Source organism: Manduca sexta, unplaced genomic scaffold (genome assembly GCF_014839805.1).
Source record: "Manduca sexta isolate Smith_Timp_Sample1 unplaced genomic scaffold, JHU_Msex_v1.0 HiC_scaffold_3710, whole genome shotgun sequence".
Classification (NCBI taxonomy): domain Eukaryota; kingdom Metazoa; phylum Arthropoda; class Insecta; order Lepidoptera; family Sphingidae; genus Manduca; species Manduca sexta.
The window spans coordinates 1-11904 of NW_023594809.1; the positions used below are offsets into that span (position 1 = coordinate 1).

At 36.7% G+C, this 11904-nt stretch overlaps 1 protein-coding gene and 1 long non-coding RNA gene across 2 annotated transcripts; both read right to left on the minus strand.

Annotated features, from left to right (window-relative positions):
* Nucleotides 1–1285: 1285 nt before the first annotated feature.
* Nucleotides 1286–9447, minus strand: LOC119193181 (cyclic nucleotide-gated cation channel beta-3-like). The gene is made up of 11 exons (XM_037446831.1): nucleotides 9329–9447; nucleotides 8682–8824; nucleotides 8002–8261; nucleotides 7318–7467; nucleotides 6695–7000; nucleotides 6123–6246; nucleotides 5194–5285; nucleotides 4645–4791; nucleotides 3888–4000; nucleotides 2964–3258; nucleotides 1286–2511 (listed from the first exon to the last, which is right to left on the minus strand). Exons 3-11 carry the CDS (start codon nucleotides 8143–8145, stop codon nucleotides 2434–2436), a joined length of 1449 nt encoding a protein of 482 aa, XP_037302728.1. The 5' UTR covers nucleotides 8146–8261; nucleotides 8682–8824; nucleotides 9329–9447; the 3' UTR covers nucleotides 1286–2433.
* Nucleotides 9448–9452: 5 nt separating this feature from the next.
* On the minus strand, nucleotides 9453–10055 carry LOC119193182. Its single transcript, XR_005113871.1, has 3 exons — nucleotides 10005–10055; nucleotides 9859–9927; nucleotides 9453–9464 (listed from the first exon to the last, which is right to left on the minus strand). It is a non-coding gene; the product is annotated as an uncharacterized LOC119193182 (long non-coding RNA).
* Nucleotides 10056–11904: the final 1849 nt, after the last annotated feature.

Here is an 11904-nt window from a genome sequence, read left to right on the forward strand (position 1 = left end):
AAAAATAAAAACTAAATTACGCTTATTATGTTAGATACATTTTTAGGCAAGGTTTCTTTGAATTAATCGACTTGTGTCTATGTAAATACATATAAAAATATATAAAAAATACTTGTAAACTATATCGTGAAAAATACCTATATTTCTTAAATAACTTGATAATTAATTATTCTTATTATTCCTCATCATTTTCATATTTTTTTAATAAGAGAAATCGAAACAGTTTTCTTTCAGTAATTTTCCTACAAAATACTTCCTTATTTTAACTTAAAAGCTGCATTAGCCATTTAGTAGCATGTAATTATGTTGACAGTATATTTCATTTTGGTTGCACGCAACGTTCCTGGTAAACGCTGCGTAAATGTAAATCTTAGTAATTTTGATCTTCTAATCGTGTTCTAAGCTATTTGCCGGAGTGCATAATTTTTAACGAATCCAAAGAAGAGACGTTATCTGTTGGAAATAAGTTTTTGGAATAGTTGCCTAATTAAAATTCCTAAGTTAAGATTCAATTAAAATTAGAAACCGCCTTTGGAAACTAATGTATAAACATAACAACACAAATTGGAAAGATTTCTTTGCTTAATAATAATATCAACTCTGTATTATATACTGTCCCACTGCTGGCTGGTCTCCTCTACCTTATAGCTGCTAGCTACACGCTGGTTGACTTAACATCAAAATTCTCATAGAGAACTTCAAAGGTATGCACGTTTCCCCGCGATGTTCCCTTCACCGTTTCATTGCTTTCATTTTAACAATGTCTTATTAAAATAATTAACGCGTATATAAAGTTCATTGTTTTTTGGATTGCAGTGGTTATTTTTTATCTATATACGTAATTATTGCTGTTATTATGCTTGAAGGTATTAAACCTTTAGAAGTTAGGATGTGACCATTCCTTAGTTATTTTAATTGTGTTTTTTTTTTCTATAAATAACAAAATACCCGTATTTCAAGATAGAAAAATAAAGTGTATGAAATTGTGATAGGTTCAATTTCTGTTTTTATGTATAATATTCTTTTTCGATTCAAAAATTTAAGATGGTGAGACTGAATTTGTAACAAAGTGCTGGTCAGACGCCATTGGATTTCAAGCTTTCAGGCAAAGGAACAAATAAAACAGCCATTATTTTATACATATATTTATTTCATAGACAATAAGTAGATACACAAATAAATTTTCAGTCTAAATTTTACTTACATTTTAACTACGCAAACCGTTTTACGGTCGCAATTTTTCCATGATCAAATATGTTTTCCTTATTTTCTAATCTACAAAAGAACTCTTCCAATCTACCCAATGTTACCTATTATACAGCACTACTAAATCTTTATTAGATAGCAGAATTTTTAGTCATAGTTTGACATATACAGTCTTACTTATAAACTTGTCAATAATTAGCAAAAACAACACCGGTTTCCTAGTTTAAACCTTATTCAGACGAAAGATGGCGGGTTTTGACTTACAGCTCATCGATTAAATTTGTGTTTTAACTAAGCATAGCTTTGCGATTTTTTTATAATTAAGACTGTATGTCTAAAATTTAGTAAGAAGTTCTATAAATGTTAATCGACATATCTTCGCAATTTAGCGTAATTATTTTCGTTATTTGTTTATAGTACCACGAAGGTTTTAAATGCGTATATAACAACGCATACACGCTACAAACATTACATAATGTAACTGGTTAATTACAGGGTATTTAACCATTAATACCTAAGGATACGCCGGTTGCAGACCAAGGACTAAGCAAAGTGAGTTTGGCTGAGAAAATTACACAAAGAACATAATTCCGCAGTGGCGAAAGTTGAATTCTTTCGAAAGGGAACTTGGCACAACATATAGTAATTAGTAATATGCAAGAATGCAATCTGCAAATCATTCTGAAGATAATTAGAATCTACATAAAGGTAAGTCGACTGGAAATGGATTATATGAACCCTTTGTCGTAGTGGCTTAGTTTAAATAGCTTGCGGTCTCCACAAAAGTATGCAATACCACAGCTATGCGATCTAAAGTAAGGCTTAGTTTTCTACCTGCAACCTACTTTAAGTACATTTAGATAATATAACGTTTACACTAAAACACCGAGATATTGATAAATTGGCACATTATATAATCGAAATCATGACCAGGAATAGACAATTATTATAACCAATTCTACTATACCTACATGACCCCGATTGAATACATTAAAACTACTACATAAATAAAATTATACAGTATTTAAATAATACATTACATCTCCCCGCTTTCTTTCGGTTATGCGAAAATAGACTGCTTATAATCAGTTATTGTTTAATCAAATTATTGTTCTATTAAAACACAAAATATATTACACCGTAAACAATTTAAAACAATATATTATGTTCTATTCTAAAATAAATGCAAAGAAGGAAACGATTTCAATGGAATGTTTGGTGGAATCTTCAATCGCTGGACAGTACGATGGTGGGTAGAGGAGTACGTACGCCGCTGCAAGCTGACGCTAGCGAGGCGCGTACACCCTACAATAGGACCAAATAGAATCACCCATTGATACTAGTTTTACGCAGCGCCGTCCACTGAATTATGTAGAATTTTTAAAGCATAAGAGATCTGGAGAAACCCCTTTAAGATTTTCAGTTGCAAGCAAATCGTGTTTAGTAAGTCTGTACAAATTTTTATGCACCTGGGATTTGAACTCAGGACCTCTCGTTCTACAGCCTAAATATGCTGCTATTGGAGTCTAGCGCAAGGAGAAGGAAAAATAATTGAAAGACGGATTGTTGGTCGCGGACGACACCTTTCTGTGTCTGAGTTCGATTCATCATGAGACTTCTTCACCTTAACCTGCTTGCACTTGATTTGGCAGATGGCTTTCTGCCAAAAGATCTGGTCAGTTTAAAACCAGTCCTTATCTTCTAAAACTACTGATTATGAACGAAGGTTTTATTGTTTTTTTATTTTTATTACTGACCTTATTCTCTGAAACAGCAGACAGCCTCCTCTTAGCTGCAGCGCTGGCCATCCTGGTCTTCTTCCCTTCAGCGAGGTTACTGGACGCAGACGACATCTTCCTGTGCCTGAGGCCGTGTGACTCCTCATGAGATTTCTTCGCCTCCAACTGCTTGCGTTTGACGAGGCGGGCGGCGTTCTCTCGGATGAGCTGATCAGCTCGGAGACGCAGGATGTTGGCGGCTTCCTTGTGGTATTTGAGAGCTGCGTCTAGGTCGTTACGGGAGAGAGCGAAGAGGCTGGAGTAGCCACGGGATCTGTAAAGGATTGTCTGGGTTTGTTTCTGAGCCGACAGTTGAAGGACGTCAGCGTTTGGTTCAGAGGGAGCGATTAAGGATTTTTTAAAGGTATTCCCAATCATTAAGCTATGAAATCCAGGCTGGGGTTTTACTTTCTTTGTATTCATTAGAGACATATGTAAGCCTAATTAATTATTAACTTCAACAGACTTAGAAATTTGTTTGTATTCATACTTTAGTGCCTTTAAATAAAAAGTAATTTCGGGAAGACGTGAAAATGCTTATCATTTCAATAATCTTTCTCATTCTTAGGTACATAATGGAAAACGGCAATATATGTTGAATTTTACTACTAACTGATATAAATTGAAAGTTTGAGAACGTTAAGATGTTTGTTACATGTAAACGCAGAAACAACTGAACGGATTTGTATGAAATTCAGTATACGAATAGAACATGCCCTGGATTAATACATACTCTTTATCCCGGTAATTCGCACCCATGGGAAATTATAGGATTTTGAAAATAAATAACGCTGGCGTCATACAGGTGGTGTTATAAATCGTTACAATGTTTTAGAAACGTTTGTAGCGAGAAAGGGTTTACACGCGGGTGAAACCGCGAGCAATATCTAGTGTTTCATAAACCTGACAGTAGCCGTGCGCCGGCGCAGTCCCTCGATGCCGAGTAGACTGATCTCACCGAACACAGAACCCTCACGCAACGTTGCCAGCACCTCACTCTCGTCGTGGGACATCACCTGCAAATACAATCAAGCACATATTGCTCCGGACTACATAAGCGGCGATAGCTGAATTGAGAGTGGAGCGGACAGCCGAGTCGAATGTCCGCAGGTTCAAAACTTAAGGGTACACATCTCTTTTTTTAAATTATGTGAGTATTTATTTGTCTTTTATAGGAAAACATTGTGAGGAATTCTGCGTATTGAAGTTTTCTATAAGAATTTTGAGAGTATGTGAAGTCTGCCAATCCGCACTAGGCCAACGTGGTGAACAAAGGACTAATCCCAGTAGTAGAGGAGTCCCGTGTCCAACAGTAGTATATTATATTTACGTATTGCTTCGATATTTGAATATTGTTACTGAAAATCAGAACAGAACTAGCCATCACTGTGATCTTGAAGTCAAAAACGCGTTTAAGAGCGATCGAGTGTTTTAGTGTTTGTTTATTCACGTGTTGCTGTGTTTGTGTTTAACATAAAAACACTAATAGTGTTTTTATGGAGTGTGCTAGTGAGCTAATGAAAGCGTTTTTGTTGTTTTAAGTATAATCGGTATTGCAATTGTCTATAAAGAACCCTGGCACGTAACAGTATTAGAAAAATAGTACCGTAGCACGGACAAAAATATATAAACATCTAAAACACTAAATTCCCATACTCACACAGCACTCGCCAGACTTGATGATGTACATCTGGTGGCCCACGTCCCCCCGTCTCACCACCAGGTCTCCCGGCAGGAACGACACCGGCCGCAGCTGCAGCACCAAGTCCCGCAGCAAGGAGTCGGAGCAGTCGCGGAACAGTTGCACCTAAACAGATGATGGCGAGGTGTTTGGAGAAGTTAGCATTTTACAATAGGCTCATCCAGGGAAATAGGATAATAATAGATTCCTCTCTTCTAGATCGTGATGCCCGATAAGAAAATTGTAATTAGTCCTTCCCATGGGTTTAAAGCTGGTTATGCCCATAGCCCTTCAGCGTCAGTCCCTTCCCTTGGAGCTGATTATTCCCATAGCCCTTCAGGGTTATAAATTGTCTCCATACCCATCCTTAAGCGTTGCACCATCGTCGTCATCTTGTTGCAAAGAACAGTACTATATAACTGGTTCCCTAGCAGTTTCAACAATCTTCAGCTTAATAACGTCTGTATTTTAATATATATTGTAGGCTGATAAAATCACATTTTAACAATTTTCGCAAGGTACACGTACCTTGCTCAAGGTGGACATGTGAACGGCCAGCGCCACGTCTCGCTTCATGTTGAACGGTAGCGAGTTCAGTATCCTCGACTCATCTGAAAGACCTTCATGTTTAAAAGTATTTTTGTTTTCTTTTTAATGCTTTGACGAAACGAGCTTGCTGTTCGCCTGATGATAAGCTATACGACCGCCCATAAATAGTAGAAACACCATCCAACACCTTGAATTACAAAGTATTGTTTGGTATTCCACTGCGCTCGCCATCCTGAGACATGAGATGTCAAGTCTTATTATGCCCAGTATTTACACTGGCTACAATGTCCTTCAAACGGGAACACAACTGCTGCTTGGCGACAGAAATAGATATTGTGGTGGTACCTACCCAGACGGACTCTCACATATGAGAGATCTACCACTAGTAATATGCTGTAAAATCAGACTGATACTGCAATATATCGGTATATTACTAATCACAATTATGTATATTATTGTCGGTTACTATAATAAGAAATACAGCCTTATACTAGTTCATCTATACTAATATAAAGCTAAAGAGTTTATTTGAATGCGTTTATCTTAAGAACTACTTAACTGATTTTTTTACTTATAGGTAGCTACATTACTCCTGAGTGCTACAAACTACTCCATGTATCCTACCACCAGCAAATCGATATACCAAATATTACTATACCAAATCGATATACCAAATCGATATACCAAATATTATTATACCAAATCGATATACTAAATATTATTATACCCAATCTATATACCAAATATTATAATACCAAATCGATATACTAAATATTATTATACCAAATCGATATACCAAATATTATTATACCAAATCGATATACCAAATATTATTATACCCAATCGATATACCAAATATTATTATGCCAAATCGATACACCAAATATTATTATGCCAAATCGATATACCAAAGCATCTCTGCTGGCTCCAGGTGTACGTGAACCAGAGAGTGACGCGGCGCTGCAGCGCGACCGGCATGTTGAGTCGCCGCAGGTACCGGCTGCACCCGTCCACTGTCTTACGGTACTCTGCCTGCAAGGTATCGATATAGTTGTATCAGATTATAATTACTGTGGGCTTTTCAATTAAGTAATAAAAAAAAGCGAATGGTATGTAAAAAAGGGATTTTTAAGGATATGATTTGAGTTTCGTTCTGGAACAAGACATGCATCGAACTTGTTAAGTAAACGAACTTAGTCTCGATGCGGGGAATAAACTATTTTATACACATACACTCAGGAAGAGTCGTAACAGCGATACTTATTTTTCGTGCGGGTGAATTCTGCCCCATGATGTAATAGGGAGCAAGCCTTTCGGCATATTTGGCACAAATTCTAAACTCTGGGTTAATACTAAGAAGAAAAACCTAATATCACCCGGAAACTAAACCTGAGACCTTAAAATTGCATTGACATAATAATACAACTACGCCATCAAACAACGAAGCAATAAACAATGTTAGAATATAAGGAACACTTACCCTAGCCCTCGTAGCCGTCGCTATAATATCCCTTATCTGACCGATCAGTAACGCGAACACGAACACACCCATCAACCAAGCCGCAGTCATGAACAGGTACTCTATAGTCTGCTCCGGCTTCGGGTTCTTGCCGATAGATGTCGCTGTTTTTGTCGCGAAGTAGAAACAGCGGATGTACGCGTTGCCCTCGTTGTCGTACACCCAGCCGTTGGAGCCGAGGCCGATGTAGTCGCTCATGGCGTAGTATGCGCATGCGTTGAGATGGATCAAGTAGAAAATGTAGAATAGGGTCTTGCCGATTCTCACCTGGCGACGAAAATGTGGTTTAAAGGCTGGAAATATTCCCTACCGTAGAAGAAGGTAGTCATCTGGTCAGAGGAACTGTATTGTGTTCTGTAGAGACAGATTTAAGGCATTGCAATTAGTATTGAAGCTCCGGGTATGTCATGTTTATGGGTCAGCATTTATACAAATATACCTGCGTTGGCTCTTTTGAACCTGAGAAACTGCTCCAGCTATCCAAATAGAGAGTAATAAACTGGGTGGGTGGAGAGACAAACCTAAAACTTTTCCGTATTTCTAAGGATAATAATTTTGAAATTGTTTTTCTATCTCCAACTTACCACATAAGGTGAGGAGAGCACTCGGTCCATAGCCTGGTGGAACTCCCAGAAGGTCTGCAGCTTCAGTAACCTTGGGAATCGAAGCGCCACTCGCTGCGTGCCAAAGTAGATGTACAAAAGGTCCAGAGGAGTCAGCGAAATTACATCGAACTGAAACAAAGAGGTATCAAATCAGCTTTTACATGCACCACCTTTATCGTTGGCGCCATTTCTGTGATACAGTGAGCCATTCCACATTCAACACAAACCCTATCATGATGTAAATGCAACTTACTAGAGCAAGTAACTTACTTACTATGAGAAGATTAGTGAACAGCTTTGAAATGTATTACCACCTTTATCGTTGATGCCATTTCTGTGATATAGTGACTCTATCACGGTCTACGTTCAAGCCAATACCTATCATGATAAAGATAGAAGTTACTAGAGCAAGTTATATGAGGAGATTGGTGAAAATATATTAAGATAGGTGAGGCCTATCAGCAGTGGACTTCTAAAGGCTAAAGAAGAAGAAACTACGTTGGTATCAAATGGTGAAAAGTGGAAATCTACAGTTCCTGACTAACTTTAAAACTGGGTCACAGAAAGCAGAGGCGTTAAGTACCTACGTATTATACTTATAATATCATTATGAGATAATATACTTAATACAAAAATTCTTTTATATTTTTTCTATGCACTTACTTTATATTGCAGTTTCTTCATATAATTCTTCTTCGTCTCATTAGGATCGTCAACCCAGAAGCCTTCATGCAGGAACATCAGTCGTGGCTTAACGAGCAACAAATCAAGCAAGTACACCAGGTCGCAGAAGTAATCAGCAGTCATCCATATAGGAGTGTTCTCTTTCGTTTGGTAAGGGAAGGTGGCGCGTAAGGCGATGCACCATGCATTGTAGCTGTAGCAGAATGTCACCAGAAGTAGCCAGGTGATGTAAACGCGTCCTGTAAATCAAACAGGATTTCCTAGACTTTTATGCTTTCTGCCTGGCGTTATCCCAGTTTGGTACTGGAATTGGTATTCTCTGAACTGGATCTTTTAGAGTGAGAAAATTAGGATTTATGTTGTGTAATATATATCCAGCCTTGTTTTAAATAATTGACCTAATTTCAAGATATGGTGCACGTGGTATTTGAAAGGAAAAAAATAATCCATTTGAAGATTTCTTGTCGCATTCAGAAGATAAATATAAAGGGTAGTTGTGAAATCATTTATTATGATCAAAACAATTATAACTTGTGAAAAATAAAAGCAAGCCCGTTTAAATTAATTGCTGTAAACCTTAATCAAACTGTTATTTAGAAATAATTGTCTATTAATCGTAATTGTCGGTAATGGTATCCCGCTGTTAATAAGAAACTCGCCTTGCGGATCGATGGGCACGAATGGGTCGCAGAAGGTGGAAAACTTGAAGAATCCTTTGCATTGCTTGTGACGTGATGGCGATGTTGGCACGGGACTCTGTGGCGTCTCCACTGGCGCTGGTTTATCTTCAGAAATTGGTGGCCTGCGAGGTATATATGGTATTGAAGCATTTGTCAAAGTTAACAAATAAACTGTATTTCCATCTCTATTAGATGTTTGATTTGTAATTTATAGCGAAGTGTACCTAACTGTTCATTTTAATTGGATGTTAAACTAAAAATAACTATTCTATGACAAGAGCCGGTTGTGTAATGTTTCTTAAGTAATTCTTATGCTGCAAAGTCTTTCTTACATTAGGAGAAAATTAAAATACAAAGAAACTGTGATAAAATCCGTAAACTAGTTTTATTTCGATGGCAAGAGTGGCATTAATGATAAAATGAGCGATAATTTTAGATGTACTAAAAGACTAATATGAAGTAAACTTAACTTCTTAAATTATCACAGATGCTATTACCTATTTGAAAATAAACACTCTTGACTACACTAAACTGAAACTGATGATTGCTGACGTTGAAGTAACTGAAGCAATAAATAAGAGTCATTGTCTCAATATGTTTCATAATTAATTATAATGAATACTTACTTCTCAGCAGAATTGCTAGATAAAGTTTTCTTAAGCTCCTTCAGTTCAGTAATCACGTCCTTTTCTTCGCAAGTCGCCTTGTACTCCGGCGGTGGAGTGGTTGAGAATAATCTCACCTTTTGCAGGAATTATTGGACTGAAACATAATATACGTTCATAATAAAATGTAGGATTTATAATATTATAATCGTCAAAACTAGTTTTTATATTAAGATAAAATATTTACAATAATATTAGAAATAAAATTAAAAATAACATCCGTCGATTTCTTGGTCTTATGGCTGCGCATGAGTTATTTATTGCAAGGGTTTGAGATGAATCTCAGGCCGGGTAAAATTTATGTAGATTTTTCTAACATTATTTGATTGAAATTGCTTCCTTTAAGAAAAGTATTAACATCAAACAGGTGGTGAGACACTTTTATTGACTACCGGCTCTACATTAAAATAAAGGCATATTTAACAAAAAAATCTTTTTTTTTATTGTATTATTTATTATGACTTTGTTTATAGTCACAGAATTTTACTTACTTTTCCTGTTTCTGATGACTATCTTTGATCTGTGTTTTCGTTTCAATGTTCGATATTGTTTGAGTTAGTCTGAAAGTAAAATATTAAATTCACCTTAAAAATCTCATACATCTTCATTTGACTATATTTATTGACACATAACTTACTTATTATGAAGTGGCGATGAGTCAGGAGTACACCAAGATCCATAGGGTCCCTCGCAAATCCAGTCTTGGACACTTGTGGCAACCCTGACGACGAGGGATGCACTGTGTGCTGTAAAATATTAAAGCGTCCTTAAATATTGTTGCTAGTTCTATGACAGAACTAAATAGATAATTAATATTCCACTGCACCAATATAAATCTAAAAAAATCTGGTTTGTAGTTACGAATATTGCATTGAAAAGGGAAAACTATATCTATCCGAAATTATTGCTTTGAGCTTAAGCCTATAAAGTCAAGTTGATTAATTGCTATTTTTTGACAGCAGCTGGTAGGACAGTAATGCTTAGGTTTCAGGTTTGATCTCCGGATCGGGCAAGTGATGTTGAGTTTTTCTACTTAGCATCATCCTGGGGTGTGGATATTTCTGTCTGATATAGCGAAAGGCTCGCCCGGGCAAAGTGATGTTGAGTTTTTCTACTTAGTATCAGCCCAGAGTGTGGAAATTTCTGCTCGATATGGCGATAGGCTCGCCTCTGATGACATCATGGGACGGAAGAAACACAGCGGAAAATGGATGCACCAGTAGCACCTCTACCTCACTTTTAGGGAATGTGTGTGCTATTTTTATTTTATTAGTCCAGCAAAAACGCCATAATGCCGTGCCTGTTATTGATAATAAGAACGCCGTATTATTACGTCCAGTTATAAAATACGACCATTAATCCATCCTAATTTTGTGGACGACACTTGAAAGAGCATGGCGACGATGTTTTACGATCGTTTTACCGTCCCCATAAAACTCGCCAACTCATAAACGATGTCCACTCCTTGTATATGTTCTTAGAAATTTGAATAGTCGCATGACGAAGAAACCGTTCAATTATCAAATTTAAAACAAAGGAGGTTTGTAACAATAAACAAAGGTAGAAATGTCAAAATTGGTGTAAGTTTGTGAAGATCTTTTATGTTTGTTGAATGTTAACAGAATAACGCTGTTTGGAATTAGTAAAATATTGACATACAGATGACCAAGCTTACATATATTTTTTTAACGGGGACAAGTTGACAGTGCCAATTTTATTCCGTAAATTTACACTCATAAGGCAGATAAAGCGTCAAAATAATGTGTAAAATAAAACCTTATTTTAATTTTTTCTTTTTTTGCATGTACCAGTGGCTAGAGGAAGCGCTAATAAAGACTCGTAAATATCTGCTATTTTACGACATTACAATTATCATTGTTGTAAGGGCCTGCTCCTGAAGACTCAATCGGAATCAAGGTTAAACACCTAATAAATGTAAATGCATCATTGTTCGACGATCATTGCTCATAATTGTTTACGAATGTTGAAAGCACTTAATGGCGCTTTCGTATTCAAATCACAGGTGCGCGCGGTAATGGAGGCGTCCTCGCTTCATTGACATCGGCTGTTGACGCCGTAGATCTTAAGTGATAACAGTGTTTTGGAATGAATGTGTAACAAGGTTTATACGGGTGTCGGTACGAAATCTTATCTACTACCTATATAAAGTTTGTGACAATTATTAGATATTTGAATGTTTGTTCGAAGTAAACGCAGAAACAACAGAACGAATTTGTATGTAATTTGGCACGTAGGTAAACCATGTCCAGGATTAACTTATAGCCAATTTTTTAACACGACAATTTGATAATCTAGGAAGAGACGGTTTTTTATATTCATTTTTGAAATAGATGGCGCTGGTGTCGTACATTGTTGTATCGTCTTTTATAGCGAGAAAGGCGTATCCGGCAGGCGTAGCTGCGAGCGGTTGCTGTAAACCAAGATTTAGGAGTATTAACGTAGATTTTTGGTATGAACATATCTAGACGTAAAGGTACAAATGAAGTTCAATGCATCTTTAAAATTTTTAGAACTCA